This window comes from Episyrphus balteatus, chromosome 3, assembly GCF_945859705.1.
Source record: "Episyrphus balteatus chromosome 3, idEpiBalt1.1, whole genome shotgun sequence".
In the NCBI taxonomy this organism is placed as follows: Eukaryota; Metazoa; Arthropoda; class Insecta; order Diptera; family Syrphidae; genus Episyrphus; species Episyrphus balteatus.
Genome location: NC_079136.1, coordinates 126,780,071 through 126,800,917, shown reverse-complemented (window position 1 = coordinate 126,800,917; position 20,847 = coordinate 126,780,071). Strand labels below are relative to the sequence as shown.

The 20,847-nt window shown below is 31.6% G+C and overlaps 5 protein-coding genes across 6 annotated transcripts; 2 read left to right on the top strand and 3 right to left on the bottom strand.

The window, feature by feature from the left end:
* Positions 1–617: 617 nt before the first annotated feature.
* Positions 618–1,466, bottom strand: LOC129916867 (thyrostimulin alpha-2 subunit). The gene is made up of 2 exons (XM_055997058.1): positions 1,163–1,466; positions 618–859 (listed from the first exon to the last, which is right to left on the bottom strand). The coding sequence occupies exons 1-2, from the start codon at positions 1,433–1,435 to the stop codon at positions 767–769; spliced, it is 366 nt and encodes a 121-aa protein (XP_055853033.1). The 5' UTR covers positions 1,436–1,466; the 3' UTR covers positions 618–766.
* Positions 1,467–1,597: 131 nt separating this feature from the next.
* Positions 1,598–8,512, bottom strand: LOC129916865 (kelch-like protein 10). Of its 2 annotated transcripts, none has more exons than XM_055997056.1 (8): positions 8,095–8,512; positions 7,790–8,038; positions 4,718–4,985; positions 3,615–3,737; positions 3,291–3,566; positions 2,902–3,112; positions 2,496–2,841; positions 1,598–1,956 (listed from the first exon to the last, which is right to left on the bottom strand). In XM_055997056.1, exons 1-8 carry the CDS (start codon positions 8,298–8,300, stop codon positions 1,749–1,751), a joined length of 1,887 nt encoding a protein of 628 aa, XP_055853031.1. In that variant the 5' UTR covers positions 8,301–8,512; the 3' UTR covers positions 1,598–1,748. The 2 variants fall into 2 exon arrangements, with proteins under 2 accessions (XP_055853031.1, XP_055853032.1); XM_055997057.1 differs by having other exon boundaries at positions 4,718–4,982; positions 8,095–8,511.
* Positions 8,513–9,643: 1,131 nt separating this feature from the next.
* On the top strand, positions 9,644–10,420 carry LOC129916864 (thyrostimulin beta-5 subunit). The gene is made up of 2 exons (XM_055997055.1): positions 9,644–9,707; positions 9,772–10,420. Exons 1-2 carry the CDS (start codon positions 9,694–9,696, stop codon positions 10,262–10,264), a joined length of 507 nt encoding a protein of 168 aa, XP_055853030.1. The 5' UTR covers positions 9,644–9,693; the 3' UTR covers positions 10,265–10,420.
* A 457-nt stretch (positions 10,421–10,877) lies between these two features.
* On the bottom strand, positions 10,878–20,047 carry LOC129916862 (carnitine O-acetyltransferase-like). The gene is made up of 7 exons (XM_055997053.1): positions 19,722–20,047; positions 19,563–19,626; positions 12,442–13,068; positions 12,035–12,385; positions 11,881–11,981; positions 11,584–11,829; positions 10,878–11,525 (listed from the first exon to the last, which is right to left on the bottom strand). Exons 1-7 carry the CDS (start codon positions 19,736–19,738, stop codon positions 10,967–10,969), a joined length of 1,965 nt encoding a protein of 654 aa, XP_055853028.1. The 5' UTR covers positions 19,739–20,047; the 3' UTR covers positions 10,878–10,966.
* On the top strand, positions 17,088–18,917 carry LOC129916863 (uncharacterized). Its single transcript, XM_055997054.1, has 2 exons — positions 17,088–18,485; positions 18,550–18,917. The coding sequence occupies exons 1-2, from the start codon at positions 17,822–17,824 to the stop codon at positions 18,639–18,641; spliced, it is 756 nt and encodes a 251-aa protein (XP_055853029.1). The 5' UTR covers positions 17,088–17,821; the 3' UTR covers positions 18,642–18,917.
* Positions 20,048–20,847: the final 800 nt, after the last annotated feature.

The following is a 20,847-nucleotide window of genomic DNA, read 5'->3' as shown; positions in this document are numbered from 1 at the left end:
TTTCCATCCATTTAGGTCAAAAAGTTACAAATCTATTTTTTTTAAGATTTTCGAGAAAAAATCAAGGGGAACCCCTTGTCTAAAAAATAGGTATTTTCAAAAATTTCCTCCAATTCGATCGAGTGATACATCAAAAGAAAGGCCTTTCTAAACTCTATTCATAACTGAAAACCAAAAGTTTCTTGCTCGTCTGGTTGCTGAATTATTTGCAATCGAAATATTTTATTTTTCTTACATTTTTACATTCAGAGTTTTTATAAATATCAATTTCTAGATCTTAGATTTTTCAAAATGTGGATTCTGTTCACTGGAATAAAAAAATACTAATAAAGCCAAAAAAAACTGGAATATTTAAATTAAAAATTTGTATATTTTTTTCAATAGAAAAAAAAACATTACGTATACGCCACAGTGATCCACGCCAATAACATTTTGTATGTTTTATGCTTTATCTAACAACTTAGACAAAAGGATTGTATTTCAACGTTAAATGGGAATTGCTATGTTACGTACCATACGCAGCTGGAAGGTTTTGGTGCATGGTTACCCTAAACATTTTTAAATTTTTGTTACCTTACAACTTTTTTTCCAATAAAACACAAAAAAAAAGACTTAACTAAGTTTGCTTGTAACATTTATTTTATTTGTTCTCTTGCTTCAAATCATAAACATATCATTTAAATAAAAACCAAAGAGACTCGAGGGAGGAATGCATTAAAAAACAAAACGTTGTTTTGGTGTGAGAAAGCTTCATATTCGTTTTTGCTTAGTGCACTTTGCACTCGTAACAACTGCAACTTAGGGCCGATTTAAATGTGAATTGTTTCATGCCACCCAAACATAGTACACGTTGATGAACCTTTAACAAAAATAAGTTTTTTAAAATTTAGAAGTTTGCACATATAGCAGCTAGGTTAAATGCACATATAGAAGTTGAGTTATAATATCGGTAAATGGCAGGATTCAATGCAGGCCACCTGAACTTAAGTTCTGAATTTTAAGATGCTCTGATTGGTCAGAACCAAATGTCACCCACCTTTTTATGACATTTGACCAATCACAGTCTCTAAAAATGTAGAATTTAAGTTCAAGTGGTCTACATTGGACTCTGGGAATGTCATTTTGACATCTGTCAAAAAGTAAACGAAAAAAGCAAACTTACATCTTCCGATTCCATCATACTACAGCACTGACCAACCGATACAACTGGCTTATTTGGTTTTACATAATTACTCCAAGGTATCGAAGGCACAGCATAAGATTCACAAAATCCACGACATGCATTTGTCGTAATATGAAATTCAACACAATTCGGAATTTTAATTTTCCGAGTATTGCCCACCCGATGACAGCCAGGTTTTTGCCAAGGACTCGCTGCTAATGTTGAAACAATATAAAAGAGTAGAACAATAGCGGTCAAACGTAGCCACAACATAGTCTTAAAAAGTTTAACTTATATTATTACTGAAGTGTGCTAACGATAAAGTTGATTGCAAGACTGACAATTTAACAACTTTTCACACAGGTTTTTATTCTTTTTCCTGCTGCTTTATAATCTGAATGAGTCTTTCTCGATGTTTAAAGGGACATGCGCTGATTTCAAGGAACAAGGATTTAAAAAAATCTGCATTTATACTTTCATAATTTATAAATTTTTGTTTTGCATAAAAAAGAATTTAGAATTTAGAACATTAAATTTAAATTTAATTATTTTTAACGAAGAATTTGGATTTGGTAATTTTTCTCCATTATTCAAATTCAACTGACATTTCTTCATCGGCACTTTCAAATTCTTCAGCAATAGTCAGGGTATCGATATTGGGAAACATTCTTTGACGACGTTCTTCCATTAATAGCTCTCTATTTTGATGTATGTAATCTCGAATATTAGGCAGACCACAAACAGTATTTGCAGTTAAAGCTGACCGAACAACATTTAAGTTTGTTGCTTCCATCCTGAGAATAAAAAATAAAATAATAAAGAACTCAAAATAAAGTTGAACGAAATTTAACGAAACTGAGCACAAAAGACCAACTGTATTAATCGGAATAGAGTGTACGGTAGCGTCGTTTGTAAATAAACGAATACAGGCAAATCATATATGGCACCTCATAACGGCAGATTACTCCAGAAAGAAACGCTTCTAATGTCATCAAATCGAATAAAAAGAACAGTTTCACATTACATCGGTAATAATATATTACTCAGTTTCGTTAAGTTTTTGTTAACTTTTGATTGGCCAAGTTGTAATTTTTCGTTAAGTTTTCATTAAATACTGCTTTCGTATGTGAAAACTGCGGTTGGGATTGCCTTTCAATTGCGAAACCAAAAGTAAACTTGAAAGAAAAGATCAACTGCAATAAACTGCGATGAAGCAGACGAAAACTGAACGAAAATCAGTCATTTGCCATTATGGACTTAAACGTACAATTAAGACCCATAACACCCAAGAAAATTCCTCTTGCAAAGATCTAACATATTTATGAGTAATTACCATTCATCCGTTTCAGCTAGATAGCATTCTGTATGCGGAATCGTAGCAATTCCATTAAATCCTCCAATTGCAAAAATCATATCATCAATAATTTCTAAACCAAAATTACTTCGAGCATGATACATTTCCCTTATAAATGTCCAAATTTCCGTTTCAGGATCATATTTTTCACCAGTTGACAAACGAGCCAATCCATTGAAACCTCCTACCACATAAACATGATTTCGATAAGCTACACACGAAATACCTGATCGACGATGATTCATATTGGGCATTGGTGTCCATAAATCAGTTGTTGGATCATAAAATTCTGCAGTCGATAGACATTCTTGACCATTGAAACCACCTTAAATAATAACATAAAAAATAGAAAAATGGCGCCCTGTTGGAAATCAACCAACTATACCCATTGCATAAATTTTCCCATTCAAAGAGCACGCGTCAGCATCAGATCGTTGCCTATTCATAGGCGTTATCATAGTCCATTGATTTGTTTTCGGACTATAACGTTCAACGGTATTCAAACGGTTGTGCCCATCATACCCTCCCATTGCGTATATCTGTCCATTTAATACAGCCACACTGACATAGCAACGACGACTATGCATTGGAGATATCTGGAAGAACGAAACAAACAAAAAATTGTATTCATTTTTTAATATCACATCTTTTCCAAGTAATTGAATCACAAGTTAACGACAAATCATAATTTACATAAAAATAAGAAACAAAAAAAAAAAAATAATAATTTATTCGTAGAATGACGAAACTTACTCTTCGTCTTTTAACACAAACCTCTTTCCAAGTTTTCTTAACTGCGTCAAACACACGACACGTATTAAAGTATTCAACTCCATTATACCCACCAATGCAATAGATGTTAAAGCCAATAACAGCTGTACCATGATAGGCTCTTGGTCCAGCTGGATCTTCGGCTGGAATATTTACCCATCGGTCAGCTCGGGTATCATATGTTTCAATTGCTGATTTTGAAGTGCCACCATTCCAGCCACCGATTGCAAACATTACTTCATGTGGCAATCGGGGCATTGCAATTAAAGGTGTTGGAACCTTTTAAAAAAATTTATAGTTTTTTTCTTATAATAAAAAATAAACAACCTCCTTATCAGTTGGTCTCATCATATCCAGTTCGTATAAGAATGATAGGGTTTCAAGAATTAAAGGTCTTGCTTCGATACATTTTACAACATATGGATGGTCTTTAACTTCGTCCATAAAAAACTGTGGAAAAAAAGACAAAAAGGGTTCAGTGGGATCTTATTTAGGCAATCTTATTGTGATTTTTTCTGGCAAGGGCAAGTTTGAACTCGTGTCAATGGGAATTAGGCATTATATTAGGCAGAGGCGTGGGTTGAATTGCCGGGGCCCAGGAGCAAGGCTTAATTTTGGGGCCTTTTCGATACAGAAAATAAGACAAAATTTAAAAAAAGTACGTATACGCCATACGTTTCTTTTTTTGGGCCCCTGATGTATTATTTGATATCCGCTAAAATTATTCAAGTAATTTTTTTTGGGACCCTAAGTAATTTTGACCCTTCAACAATAAGGATTATTAATAAAATGTTTATTCAGTAAAATACTGAGTACAAAAATAAAACACGGCTATAATAACAGAAATGTATCGAAATTAATAGCGCCCCCTATAAAAGATTCAAATTTGGAACTCCACAATCTCTACAAACAAAATTAAATGCCTTACTTTGTAAGCTGCCCAAAAATATCGGTTCTCAAGTAGATAAGCGGTTCCGGGAACGTTAGTTTGAGAATTTGTTTGTATCAAAATTATGTTTTTAACCCTCTGTCGGCACACGGGTGCGAATTTGGCATCACAAAAATAAAAAAATTACGATTTTTCAAAAAAGTGGTCACAAAAAAGTCTCTTTATAAGGGTGAAAATATTTTTTTTCGGAATTGTTAAATCAATATTCGAATTCCTCGGAATATTCTACATCAATTTCATACTTGATTCTCTATAAAATATTGTGACCGAAAAAAGTTCTAGCGACATGAAAAAGTATAAACCAAATTCGAACCCGTGTGCCTATCACGTCACAAAAAAGAGGTGTGCCTACAGGGGTTTAATGTTGGGGTTTATAAAAATTAAAAAAAAAAATCGTTGTCTTTACAACATAACTCAAAACAAATAAAAATTTTTCGTTTTAAATTAAGATTATAAAAAATAGCTTTCAAAACTTACATACCTTTGGAGTCATCAATCCCAATCGAACACCTTGCATAAGTTGCGGCAAATGTCTTTGTCTTTCATTCACATCATAATCAACCCATTTAATACACAACTTCCAGACTAGTTCCTCATCTCTTGTATTCAACATATCATCGGTAATGATGTCTAGAAAGTCTTCTAGTCCAATTTTTAAAATATCTTCATTTTTTGCTGCAACTTGGATGAAATTTCGCAACAAATAGGTGCGGGCTTTTGCATACAAATCATCACAAAACCTAAAGCTGCTTTTAAAATTATTATTTAAAATTATTATTTTTGCTTCTATAAAGTTTTATAGAAGAAACAGGAGAAGCATTTCATCTGTAAAGGTTTAAAGAAGCAAAATTGTTAATACGAATGGAATTTGTGATAAGGCCGTTTTTGTATATTCGTTTTGTTACTTTAGAAAATTTTAAGGCTACCTTAGTGCCTTTTTAAGGCTCGTTTCACACACAGATGGAGATTCATTCTGATTCTTATCCATTTTCATTAGGGTGGTCCTTATATTGTAATTTTTTATATGTATGTTTTATGTGACCAATTTTTTTAATGAATATATGTAGATTTATATTTGGTTATGCGGGCTACTTTGGTCAATTGATTTTAAATGCAAATAAAAAAACTTTATTCCATCTTTTACCCAACGCACACAGGTCAATTTTCCCAAAAACATGGCCAAAATTATTTTTTGTTTTTATTCAATTTATTATTGCATGATTATATCAAAATAAGATAATTTCCATAAAATTCACCATTTTTAAGTAAATTTACACGAAAATTCACAAAAAAGAAGCAAAAAATGAAAAAAGTCGTTTTTTTTTACTTTACGCCATAGGGTTTCTTTCATTTGACATTTAATAATACAATATTTATACATTCAATAGATTGAAAAAAACAGTTGAACAGTCGTTATTATAAATAAGTAAATAATGCAGGCATAGATAACAACTATATACATAAATAAACATGAGTGTGAGTTTGTATGTGTGTACATCATTCAATGACTTGTGAGTTGTGAAACTGTAACTATAAGTCTGCTTGCTCGATCTCTGGTTCTATTAGAAACTGAAGTATTTCAGAGGGAAACGCATTTTTTGTTTTAGGATTTAGTTTTCTCAAACCACTCATTAATGGGTCAGAAGACACCAAGAGATTATAAAACACATCTTCCATATTTTGCTGCCTCGAAAATTTTCTTGGGAAACTTTCTCGAAACGCTTTATATCTTTGTTTCTTGATTCTTGGGCTTCTTCGCCGAGCTGTCCAATGAATGAATAAATTTTATGGTTATTATGAAACTAAGTTAATTTTCCTTCAACAACTATTGAAAGTGCTTCTTCTGATGTATATGGAATAATTTTCTGGTCAATTTTCTTCAAAGCTTTTGATATTTTTCAGCACGTGAAGGAGTTGAAAATATTATATTTTTCATTACATTTGATGAACAAGTTTCCCTTTTTCTCGCAGTTGCATGGCGCAGCATAGCTTAATTCTTCGGCATTATAGTTAGAACGTAAATCTTCTGTTTTACGTCTCTTTGACCGTTCGCTTAGGTCTGAAAAATCCATTCGAGGCCGTCCAACAAAGCCATGAGCTCAGCATGGAAACGATATTTCATATTGCAACCAATTTATATTTTGTTTTAAGAAGGTGTTGTTATTTCTGGAGGCACTCAGCCATCTTCTTCTATGTTCATATATGCAAAATCAAAATCCGTTAAATTTTTCTCTATTTGCTCCGAAATTTCAATATTTCAACCTTTGGTACCAAAAAAATTAATTTTTTCTGTAATGTCACGTGACGAACAGCTTTTTAAAAATTCAGAAAGCTTATTTCTTGAAAGAAAAATGAAAGTTAATTACGATCCTGTGTCAAAAAAGAAAAATCTAATTAAAACAAAAAAAAAAAATCACCGTCCCCAACACCTTTTGAAGCCAATATTATAAAAAGTCGCAAAAAACCGCAATGTTTTAGGATTGTTTCCCATAAAGGAAACATTTAACTATTTTTCAACACTATTTTCAGTACAGAAAAACGCAAATCAACTTAACTTTTTCATTATCAAAGAAAAAAAATTTGTTTGTTTTTACTGCTCAAACACATTATCTTAAGAAGCTTTAAAATTTACTTTAGACTTAAAATTTTGCATTATCTTTGTCATTATCTTTTTTTAACATACCACTAGCAACAGAATCCATGTTAATTATTTTTAAAATCGCCAAAAAAAATTAAATAAAAAATAAAGCAAACTACTTCTTATAAGAAACCAACCTTGCTACTGCACTCGTTAATTAAAATGTTCTACTTTGAAAGCGTCTACTGATTAAACAGTTACAATTTGCATCGCATGATCAATCAGGTTCTAAGCTTATGTTATTTGTAAACAACTTGGCATTAAAAAAAAACAACAAATCGCAAATTTTTTTTTTGTAGTTTTGGCCATGAATTTGGGAAAATTTACCTGTGTGCAACGTTTCGTCGCTACTCACGACTTCTTCAGGGGTTTTTTATGATATGTTGTTTTTTTGTTGTTGTATTTTACATTGTTTGGTTGGTTTTGTTTTTTAAAATTTTATTTTTATATTTATATCGTTTGAATAAAGAAAATGAAAAATATTTAAACTATTTAATAAATTAACATTCAAAACTAATTAACTATTTAATAAATTAACATTAAAAACAAGAGACTAATAAATTAAAAAGACAAACATAAATTATCACAGTGTAGTTCAGGTACTTATTTTATTGCTAATGCTAATGTTATTTTTTTGTTTTTTTTTTTTGATTGCACAAAATTCCACGGTGGATGGAAGGTGGGTAGTGAAAAAATTCCGCGAGTCTAGTGGAATACCCCATATAAAATTACCTATGCAAATCAAAGGACATGAAAAATTTCACGTTAAATCCGGAAGAGGAAGGATATGAAATAAAAATTAAAAAAAAAAAAATATGGAAATTGTTTCTCAACATTTCCAACCGGAAAGCGGTTATCCAACTGCATGTCCAGAATAAGAACCACCCTAATGTACATATATATTTATATAATTACCTTGCAAATCGCATTATGCCAAAACAACTTTTGGGCGTCAACATTCGTGCCAGTACAATTTTGCATTGCTTCACCAAACCTGTCATTCCAACATAATCAGCCATAGCTAAAAGTTCATGAACGTTCGACGGATTAATTTCACACTTTCGTAAATAGGCATAGCTAATGATTTCCTCCATTATGGCAGCACGCATATCCGGAATAAAGACATTTTGTTTTTCCAATGATAATGAATTTGTAAATAAAGCTCTATAAAATGAACATTTAATCTTTAAAAATAGAATTTTGAATTTATTTTCTTTTACCTAAAATAAGAACTACAAGCACTCAAAATAGCTCGATGAACATTAAATGATCCATCGCGAACTTCAACAATAGCATCACACATTAAATTTCCTTTACGCATTTCATTCAGGGCATTTAAAGCTTCTTCACTAATGCAAGTTCGTAGGGATTCAATTTCGTTGTCATTATTGGAGTCTTGATATAATGACAATTCTTGACAGGCCATAGGACAACCAATCCTTTAAAATCCTTTTTTTTTTACTTTAACTTTACCAAATAAAAGTTTTACAAAAATTTCAATTTGGTGGTCTTCAATAATTTTTAATTTTTTTTTAATTTAATGAATAATTGCAATAATTTTGGTAATTTTTTTTCTAAATTTTCTAAAATGGTTATAAAAATGTTACACCTATATTTTATACAAAATATAACAAATTAATTATTAAAACTTATTTCATAAAAATATAACAGTTAATTGATTTTGTTTTCAAAGATGGAGATAAATATAAATGTATTTTTTTTTTGTTTTATTTAATCAAGTTCTTAAGAAATAATGAATGGATTTAAAGCCATCATTTAGGTACACCATAAATAATATGAACTCAACAGAATGAACAAATTAAAGTGCAATCAAATCTTTCTTTGATGAAATTTAAAAAATGAGAAATACTATCACGGCTGTTCTAATATTCGTTCGAATTTGAAAAGGGAAACGAAAATTGAATCCGTACGGATTGAAAATGGTTGTTCTGGTTTCCATTCGACTTTTTTATTGGAGAATATTGTTTTCCGGTAGCAAATTGCTACCCAGATTGAAACCGATTGAACCGTTTCGGCAGAACATTTGTCTAGGTATCAGCAGAAAGTTCCTGTCCACAATTCTGCACATGAATTTGAATTCGTTTTCGTAAGACAAGCAAATAAAAACCCCCAGACTTTCCGATTTGTTTAAAATTTTAGCAGAAACACCCTTCAAATGGTGTACAAAAGGTCAAAACGGAGCAAAATATCCCCACTTTGCCAAGCCTATTATTTCAGTGTTGCACCGGAAATTTGCCAGTAAAATATGAAGAAAACTAAATTTATCCCTGACTTCCAGGTTTTCAAACTTTACTGCTTCTAATTTCTTTCATTTAAATTTATTAAAAACAGGAAGCTCATAAATCCGAACTAACGTAGTGACTCAAAAAATGTATGTATTCACAATTACTTGCTGGCAAACTGATTTAAAAAAAAAACTTTAGGTAAATGGCTTTACCATTTTTCTCCACGACTCCGAAACACCCAAACACTGTTTTCCCTTACAAACTTAGTCTTTTGTTTTCCTTTGAAAACACTCTGTTTACGCATAAATTTTTTGCTAAAATACAAGAATTACAGCAGAAGGTTTAATAAATTTAGCTTTTATTTGTCTTCTCTTGGGCGCCAATTCATTATTAAGTTGATTTAAATTTTTTCTTTCTAATGAACAAATTTGTATACTGCGCATGAATTAAGTTTAAAAATTTGAATATTTAACTTTGTATAAAAAGGGTTGTTCTGTTTGTAACAGTATTCAGTGTTTGAGAAGTTATCAAAGGTTCATCCCAAGTTTATTCTCTGCTTCTTCACTATCAACAATGAACGGAGAACTGTAAGAACAGTAGTAAAAGTGTTTTCTTTCAAAATCTAATCTAATTTCCTTTTCTTGTCTGCAGTTTATTTATTTTCTCTGCCTTTCTATGCATTTCAAAAATTGTTAATGGTTCCATTGAAGTTGAGTCCGTTGGCGAAGATCCAACTCCATCACCACTTGGTTGTCATCGTCGTATGTACACTTACCGAGTCACTCAATCGGATGCCCAAGGACGCGAATGCTGGGACTTAGTTAATGTGATGTCGTGTTGGGGTCGTTGTGATTCTAGTGAAATTTCCGATTGGAAATTTCCCTACAAGAAGGCCCATCATCCGGTTTGTGTTCATGCTGCACGTGCTCCAGCTGTAGCTGTATTAAAAAATTGTCATCCCGAAGCTAGTTTGGAAATTAGAAAATATGAATATATGGAGGCAGTGAGTTGTCATTGTCATACATGTTCTTCACTTGATACTGCATGCGAAGCACCTGGTACTAATATATTGGAGGAAAAAACTGGCGTTAAAATTCTTGCTCTAAGTGGAGCTGATTCTACAAATTTGGACTATGAGTATTAATTTTCAAAAAATCAAAAAAAAAAAATGACTTAGTGTTGGAGGAAATATGGTTTTTAAGAATTTTAAATATTTTTTATGTTAATTTAAGTTCATTTTAAGCAGCAAAAAAATTAAATAAAAATTCGAAAAAAAATTGAGTATTACGCAATACCAGAGTCAAGTAATAATCAAAATCAAAATAATTCATGAATTTGTTCACTATGGCGTATGAGTAACTTATTTTTCGATATTTACACTTACATGTAAAAATCACTTTTGGCCACTTGCTGGGTTTTTAAGTATTTCGATTTTACTTGAATTATGTAAAGAGAAAAACATGAAAAGCAAACAGAAATTCTTTAGGGCTTTTCATTGAAAAGTATTGCAAAATCCAAAGACAAGAAAATCATGTCTCTCCATCGGCACAAGTGACGACTTTTCAGTATAGTTGATAGAATTTTTACCTATTTATCATTAAACACGGCTGCTAATGAGTTCTAAATCAGAGCGCAAATTCTTTCATTAAAATTACCAAACGAACCCTAGATTTTGTTTGGATCTGAAATATAAAAACTTCTAAAATGCGTGGTAAAATAGGTTCCACCATTAAATTAACTTCAATAATTCTCCAAAATTATCATTCAAAAATATTAATGTATTTTCAAAAAAAAAAATAATTCAAAATCAGTACAAAACATATATTGACCCAACTATCTGCTGTATTTACAATTTATTTTTGGGCTTTTCTCCAGCTCTACACAAAACATCCATCATTTCTTTTAATGACTCTTGCAACGATACCGAAAATCGATCAGCACAAGTCTCTTGATTGCTTCGCCATGCAGCCAATGACAAAATCATATCATTTTCCCTTGGATTATAACAACAAGCATAACCATCATGATACATTGGTCCATAGCACATGAAAGCCTCATTAACCGATGCCACTTGTGATGTAGACAATCGGAAATGATTACTCCGAGTGAAAGCTGGTAAATTATAAAATTCCGGAATAGGTAGATTATTTTCAAGAGCCATTAGCTTTAGACCGAGTAAATGACGATCGACTCCACGTCCTTGCAATGCCATTGTAGTGTATTCACGATGTACATTTACAGCTTTTCGGAGTAATTCAACTCTCAGTTCATCTGAATTTGGTTCTAACATGGCTTTGGCAAAGGCCATTGACTCATTTGAACATGAACGAATGGTTTCTGTACGACCATTACGGAAAATTCGAAGATGAGCTGATTCATAAGCAGCACCGGGTACTTTATGGAGTCTAAGTTGAAAGAGAAAATATGAATTTATTGAGAGTTGGTAGGAAGATGTAAACTTACTTGTAAAAAGCATATTGAAGAGCCATCTGAATGAAGCTATCAGGACTAAGTTTCTGTTGTTTAAGGAAACCCTTGCCGTATTCTTTGAAATGCAATACATGCAAATGTAAATCCTCAGCCAACTTATCAAGATTTGTCTGAGCAACTTTAATATGCTGATCAACAGCTGGAGATGATACCAATTCAAGTTTCTTCGATGGTTCAAAGTTTGTTGTCTCGGCTCCTTCAAACATTTTCTTATCATCTCTAGAATTGAAATTCATTAGAAAATAAGAGGGATAAAAAATGAGTTCTTACAAATTCTTCACAAGATAATCAACCATTAAAGCAATTGGCTGACCCTCAGCTGGACTGTGTTCATAACAGAATCCCTGAAATCCACTTCTGCTTACCATGAGCTGTAAAAAAAAATTTAATTTTACAGAAACTTTGTTTTTGTTTCGAAACTCACCTGAATAGTCTTATCAAACCATCGATTGCCAGCATAGTTCTTTGATCCACATCCATGAATCAAATACTCAGCTAGAACAGTTTTAGTGTTGCCACAGGGATCGTGACACACTACTCCATCTAGCGAGACAGTAAACAACGACTTTTGAATCTCCTCCACTGATTGCTTGTTTCCAGGAAGAGCTAGAAGTTCTGCGTAGGCTGTAGCCCAGTTGTCTCTTTTGTCAGAGGTTAGTATTCCAAATGGAATTCCTTCATTCTTTTCAGCTTCAAAAATCTTCTTCAATTCCCCAAAAATTACTTCTTGATGAAGTGGTTTCAAGGATTTGGAATAAACCGGAAGCTTATAAAACTAAAAATTCCAGATTAAATTAAAAGAACCTTTTTGAAATCCCAAATGGATCTTACATGATTTTTATAAACAACAGCTACATGCGTCGAATTGGGATTATACTCGACTTTGTCCTCATTCGGTTGAGGAATTCGGCAAGTACCAAGAACTCTTCCAAATTGCGAGTTATCCAATTCATTTGGACCAATTTTATGAACTGGTACCTTACCCAAATCAATGATTTCCTTATACTTTATTAGGCAATATATAACTTTGGAGGTATAAACCAAGAGCTCTTCATCTGTATTGAAGGTCACTCTGGGAAATGTCATGCCAGGACTAGAGAATATAATTAATGGATCACGATATTGTAGATAGGCGGTACGAAGCCATCTATCGGCCAACCAGTTTTCATCTTTTGCAGCTGCTTGCTCCAAGAGTTTTTGTAGCTTTGGGGCATCACATTTGAGGAATACATCAGCCTGTTTGCGATTTAGTTCAAGCTCTTGGGGGGTTAGGAATGGCTCGGCGGTTTTAAGGAATTTCGCTACAGTCTCTTCGAGCGAAAGAGCTGGATAGCGAAGTAGATTTTGTTTGATCGGAGCGGCTTGGGTGGCATAGTTGCGATTGTTTTTGTTAATGGCTGCAGTTAGATTGTATTGGACACCAGATACGTAAGGTGAAACTTGAAGGGGATACTTGGTCTAAAAAAAAAATAGTTTGGAATTTATATATACTTGTGAGTTTGGACACAGATAAGAGAAATATACAGATGTAGAATATGGTATTTATGGATGGCTATGGATAATTTCAGTGCTAAAGCAAATTCAATCTCAGTTTTAAATTTCAACATGGTCGACTTTAAGAAATTATATCTTTTTTTTGCAGGCGTAATACGGTGATTTTAAATTTATAGTAGATTGTCATATAAAATAATTGATAATGGGTTAAGGAAAAAAAATTTGTTTTTTTTTATTGCATTCAAAAAATTGCAGTATTTTGTAGCATTTTTTTCCGTTTTTTTTTATATTCCATGAAAAACGTTTGGATTTAGGAAATGTGTATACAGTATACTAAATATTTAGCTATTAGGTAGTGTTACTTGTTTAAAAAATTTTGGACACTTTGGGTACTATTATATGGAGGTTTCACAGCTGAAACGGATCAAGTCAAAAAAAGAAAAAAAAAATCCAAATCTAGTGCCAAAATCTGCGCAAGGTTTATCTCTACTACGTCTTTCATAAGTTTGATCCAAAAGTGTTTCGACTCAAATTGTTATTTGTTCGAAAAAAATATTAACTATAAGATTCAATGGAACCGTATTTACTTTAACTCGTTATATCTCCGAATTCACTTTTTGTGACTTGGTTCACTTCAGCTCTTAGCCCTCCATATCAAGTTATGCATTCGTACAATGGTTAGCACCCACTTGCTCTTATGATGAAAGTTGATTCGAATATTAAAGCTTTTTAAAAATTAATAAATAAATTTTTTAAGGAATTAGACAAAAATTTAAGAAATAATATACAATTTGGTTTGTAGGTAAAAAAATCTCCTTAACCCTCTACTGTATACAAAGCCAAATATGGTTTTGTCTATTTGTATACACTTTTCTCTTCTCTGTCACAAAAAAATGGTAAAGATTCAATACAATCCTCTTCTTTGTGTTTCTGAAAACCCATAGACATAGTTTTTTCGTGTGTCCGACACAAAATAAAGGTGTATTTTATGATCACAGGTGAGTCGATCAGTCGTGTGCATTGAAATCGAAAGTGTAGAATATATTCATACTTTAAGTGTTAATTACTGCGTTTGTTTGGAAAGAAAAGTGGAATTAAAAATTTATTTTTGATCGATTGTCTTATTATGTATGCTATGAACCAATTTTTATTGAAAAAAAATTATTGGCCGGGTCTTGGGAGGGCAAAAAGGACGGAAGCCATATTTGGCTTCGTATGCATTAAGGGATTTTAAATCTACACAATTTGTTAAATTTTTTTGTTGAAAAATTTTGTTCCTTTACATTTTTATTTTGCTTGGAAGCTATGTTTTACTTCAGAAATGGAGCCCCTTCGCTCTTAGAGATATTTTTTTTATGTTAACCCTATTTCCAGGGGCGTAACCACAAAAAATTAAGGGGGAGGGAGGCTCACCTATAATATTTTTCAATCATTTTATTACTTTTTAGTTTTTGTAAGATCTGGGAGTGAATGAAAATGAAGCAAGACTTATTTTTACAGTGGAAAGATTGTGAACCAGAAAAAATATATATAACGGAAAAAACAAATTGCTTTTCTCGGTTCCATGGCTTAAAATGAGCCAAATTTGAATTAATTCTTAACCTTTTGTAATGCAATGTATTTATTTTACTTTATTTTGTTTTTAAATGATAAATATTTATCTTTTGATATTTTTAATTTTATTCTTTACATAATCTGAATAAATAAAATTAGTAAAATTTCTTACCCCTTAATGCATACGAAGCCAAATTTGGCTTATAAACAAATTTTTTAAACAAATTAATTTAAGCAAATTTTTTTAATGTAAACCGTTTTGAAACAACCCAAAGAACCCATGTAAATAATTTTTTAATTTTTTCGTCCGCTAATATTAATTCATGCAGTAGAGGGTTAAATGGTTTTAATTAGCTATAATTATAAGAATTAAGTCTGTAAGGTTTCAAATTTTTGGAACAAATAGTTTGGCTGGAATTTAAAGTTGATTTTTTTTCTTTTATCATTTTGTCATTTTTTTACGTGAAAAATTAATAAAAATAATTATACCATCTAAAAGCCTTTTTTTCTAAGAAATTACCTACACTCTATTCAAGTCTATAATGTTGCATAAAAAGTATGATATTGATTTTTGAAATCACCAATTTTTAATGAAAAAAAGCAATAAAAAAATACCTGACAATTTACAATTTATTTTTTGCCATCTAAAAGCTTATTATTTCAGGTAAAAATATTCAAAAAAAAATCATGTCTATGAAATCTACAAAAAGAGCTAGAATTTTTTGAATGCAATTTTGTTTCACCTTCTGACAATTTTTTACAATAAAAGAAACAATTGTTAAAGCCGACACATACATTTTCCTAATCTGTAAAAAAAATAAAAATCCTTTTAAAAAAACTTCAGCCTATGAACTTGGTGGTAGATCACAAAAAAAAACAGAAACTTCTTAAGAGAGGCAATGAAATAGGTAATTGGATGGTATATAGTTGGATGGTACCTATGTTGAGGATGCCAGTAATATGGGTATATTAGTTTTCGATTTTTGTTATTTTCTTGAACATGCTTCTGTTCCTCAGTTGTACATTTGTATATTTTTCTTTTCAGTAATTTGGGTTACAACGAAGTGACCTTGATGATGAAAAGAGGACACGGTTTGTTTGCTTTAGTTCGGCATAATTTGACGGGTGGTTCTTGTCCCATTTTCATTCATCACCCACTAAAAACCCTCGCTTAAGAAAATAGACTAAGAGCCCACGACGGCCAGACCTTCGTTATTTTATACCAGCTGAAAGTTTGTCTGTGCATACCCCCCATAGAGGTAAGAACGACCAGGGACTTTTTAATTCTGGGTTGTGGTTGCTTTGGCAGGTAAACGGTACTAACGGTGTAAAAAATAGGACCTTACTTTCGTCATAGTATACCGCTTCATCTTTTTATATTTTCTTAAGGATAACTTCAGAAGTCTAGTCGTCCATTGCCAGACACCTACGGCGGTTGTTTCCCCCTGCCAGACACCCCTAAACTTGCAAAAATTATTACCCTACTTTCGTCATAGTATACCAGCTAAATTTTATATATGTTATTTGGGGTCCTATGAAAAGATGTTACCTCAAGAGCCAGACAGTTTTGATGGTTGCAACACCTTGCCAGACACAATTTTCTAAAAAATTACTCAAAATAAAAAAAAAATATTAAAAAACGACGGCAACACTTACAGTAACAAATGATACTTTTTTCAAAAGCCAGAATTGTACACTTAATTTTAATTTTTAAATCAAGTCATTTCAATCAATAGTTTTTGAAATAATTGATTCCAAAGTCAGAATTTGTGAAAAAAAAAGTTTAAAAAATTACATTGAATATTATTTGTGTAAAGGCTGTGGATCTAAATACAAAATGTTGTAACAAAATAAACTGCCTAAATTAATTCCTTATCAAATGCTGAAATCCATATGTTCCTATGCCATCTAGTTTTCGAGATATTTGAAAAATAGGAAGACTACTTTTTTTATCAGATTTTTATTATTTTTGCTGTTTTCGTTCGTAGTTCTTATTCATAATTTTATAACATTCACAGCCGTGTTATAGAAAGTAATAAATAAAATGCAAAAGAAAAATAATATTACAGGTAAAAATATTCATTTTAATAAGTTTCGTCGTCGTCGATATTTTCATTTTCTTCTTCACTCCAGTCGATGTCATAATCGTCGTCAATATCGCTTTCTTCGTCAGTTTCTGAAAAAATCAAGTTTGTACAATTAGGAATAATTAAAAAATTATTTACACAATAATCACATACCTGATTGATTTTTGAGCGAATCACTAACATAACTTGGTAGTTGATCCCCTTCAAACCATTTAAACTGGTATTTGTCATCTTTCAATACCCAGCCGTTATTGTCTGGTTGATATGTGGTTGGATTTTTCAGATGAGCATTATTCCAAATGGTACATACATAATTTGCTCGCAAAAATTGCTGCAATAACTCGCTTTTGCAAGTTGGAAGATTGCTAGCGTCAAAATGTCGCAACTTCTTTCGGTCAAAAGCTTCGTTTACATCGGAGACTGTATACGAGTCGATGAATATTTGAAGCCTAGCGGCATCAACATCAATTGCATTTGGGACATTATAAATATTGCATATAAATTTTTGAATAATATTAAAGATTTTTTGTTGAAGATCTAAATTTTCAATTAATTCGCTGTTCCCGAAGTTTTTGAAAGCTTCCTGGTACTCTGGATATTTTTTTAATTTCTTGTATGGCTTTAATTTTCCTTTTCTGAAGAACGCAGGATTAAAATCACAACCTGTGATGGCATGAAATCCAGGTAAACTCTGGCAAACTAACACTCCCAACTGTGCATGTATTTTAGTTAGGTCCACATATCTTAAATTATTGCCATTAATTAATCGATTAAGTGATTTCGCGAAAGAACTAAAAAATTTAAAATTTAAAGAAGCTCTGGTAAATTTTCTTATTTCACACTGGGCTACTGATGAAGTGGTGCCATTTATTACCGACAAAACGATATACATCAATTTCAGAAAATGTCATTCTTTCTCTGTTAATAATTCCAACAAAGTTGTCTCAAGAGTTAATGAAGAGTTGTCATGCCCATCACACGAGGAAGCAGATACGAAGATAGTATACCATGCATGTAACATCAACAATTCATCAAAAATAGTTATAAGAACTGCTGATACCGATATTGCGGCTATAATGCTTGGTAACATGCATCACCTCAAAAGTGATTCGGTTGTTTGGATGCTTACGGGTACTGGCAATAATTTAAGATATGTGGACCTAACTAAAATACATGCACTGTTGGGAGTGTTAGTTTGCCAGAGTTTACCTGGATTTCATGCCATCACAGGTTGTGATTTTAATCCTGCGTTCTTCAGAAAAGGAAAATTAAAGCCATACAAGAAATTAAAAAAATATCCAGAGTACCAGGAAGCTTTCAAAAACTTCGGGAACAGCGAATTAATTGAAAATTTAGATCTTCAACAAAAAATCTTTAATATTATTCAAAAATTTATATGCAATATTTATAATGTCCCAAATGCAATTGATGTTGATGCCGCTAGGCTTCAAATATTCATCGACTCGTATACAGTCTCCGATGTAAACGAAGCTTTTGACCGAAAGAAGTTGCGACATTTTGACGCTAGCAATCTTCCAACTTGCAAAAGCGAGTTATTGCAGCAATTTTTGCGAGCAAATTATGTATGTACCATTTGGAATAATGCTCATCTGAAAAATCCAACCACATATCAACCAGACAATAACGGCTGGGTATTGAAAGATGACAAATACCAGTTTAAATGGTTTGAAGGGGATCAACTACCAAGTTATGTTAGTGATTCGCTCAAAAATCAATCAGGTATGTGATTATTGTGTAAATAATTTTTTAATTATTCCTAATTGTACAAACTTGATTTTTTCAGAAACTGACGAAGAAAGCGATATTGACGACGATTATGACATCGACTGGAGTGAAGAAGAAAATGAAAATATCGACGACGACGAAACTTATTAAAATGAATATTTTTACCTGTAATATTATTTTTCTTTTGCATTTTATTTATTACTTTCTATAACACGGCTGTGAATGTTATAAAATTATGAATAAGAACTACGAACGAAAACAGCAAAAATAATAAAAATCTGATAAAAAAAGTAGTCTTCCTATTTTTCAAATATCTCGAAAACTAGATGGCATAGGAACATATGGATTTCAGCATTTGATAAGGAATTAATTTAGGCAGTTTATTTTATTACAACATTTTGTATTTATATCCACAGCCTTTACACAAATAATATTCAATGTAATTTTTTAAACTTTTTTTTTCACAAATTCTGACTTTGGAATCAATTATTTCAAAAACTATTGATTGAAATGACTTGATTTAAAAATTAAAATTAAGTGTACAATTCTGGCTTTTGAAAAAAGTATCATTTGTTACTGTAAGTGTTGCCGTCGTTTTTTAATATTTTTTTTTTATTTTGAGTAATTTTTTAGAAAATTGTGTCTGGCAAGGTGTTGCAACCATCAAAACTGTCTGGCTCTTGAGGTAACATCTTTTCATAGGACCCCAAATAACATATATAAAATTTAGCTGGTATACTATGACGAAAGTAGGGTAATAATTTTTGCAAGTTTAGGGGTGTCTGGCAGGGGGAAACAACCGCCGTAGGTGTCTGGCAATGGACGACTAGACTTCTGAAGTTATCCTTAAGAAAATATAAAAAGATGAAGCGGTATACTATGACGAAAGTAAGGTCCTATTTTTTACACCGTTAGTACCGTTTACCTGCCAAAGCAACCACAACCCAGAATTAAAAAGTCCCTGGTCGTTCTTACCTCTATGGGGGGTATGCACAGACAAACTTTCAGCTGGTATAAAATAACGAAGGTCTGGCCGTCGTGGGCTCTTGCTCTAAAACAATGACAACTTACCAGAACGTTAAAGGCCACTCTTCTAGATATTTGCTGCATCTTTTCGTCTAAAGAGATTTCTTTCCTGAAAATGTAGGTATTTTTTTTGTTTAGATTTTCTTAAACATTTAAAAAACTTCCTTATTTTAAAATAAATTGTGATTTTTATTTAAATGTTACCTTTGATTCTTGACCATAACTTTGCTACTAAAAGATAACGATTAACCGATATCGTTGAAATAGGTACAACAAAATTGTATAAAAAGTAAGTAGGTAGAAATGTCACATCCACCAGTTCCACGTAGCACTAATTTAGGAACTGGTCTTAACTTCTTGCCTATCTTAACCTGGAGACTGGTTTATTTCGTTTTTACTTTCTCTCTCGATTGCATTTTTGTTATCAATTTTTTTTTATGTATATTAAACTATAACATGAAATTCATAAATATTTGTAAAATGGTGGGAGAACATTTTCTGCAAATTCTCTTTTGTTTTTGAATTTGTTGATTATTCTCGTTTAAAATACAAAAACAAAAAAAAAACCAAAACTTGTTGAGTTCAAAAAGAAAATAAAAGTAAACAGCTGATTTTGATTGATTTAATGAATTGCTTTTTGTATATATGTATATGTGTGTGTTCATTTTGAATTCATTTCTTATAATGAATTTATTTAATTTAAAACGAACAATTTTTTTATGAAAAAATATAAATACAAATAGAAAATATATTAAATTTAAAAATTAAAAATAAAAGAATAACAAAAATATTTCTCTATAAAAAAGATTTTATAAAAATTAAAAGAAAAATTACCTTTATTAAATTTGAATGAAATATTTGCAGATGAATGATGTAAAATAAAAACAAAATGAACTACATATCTATCATGAGCAGAGAGTCAGAGCTGTCGTTTTTAGATTGAAATATTTTGATAAATGAACATTTCGTTTTATATGCTGCTATTTTTCTTCCAGTTTAATTATAGGTAGTTGCTCGCAAAAGGGCCTTAGGAGCAATTTTGAGATAATTTTTCATTTAAGCCTAGGTACGCAGCTCGTGCTAAATTTAAGCTCCCATATAAATTATTGAAAAATTTTAGCCGAGCTAAAATATATATCCCACATACAAATTATCGATTACTTGTATGGGAATTTTATCTCGGCGAAAATTTAGCGTGAATTGCGTACTGGGTTTTAGGCTCTTGCGTGGAAATGCTCACTTATCATTCACTTCAAAGGTTTTGAGAATTTCGGAATTCACCTTGCAGCTCATAACCATTTATTTCCTCCACAGTTTAAAGTCCTACATT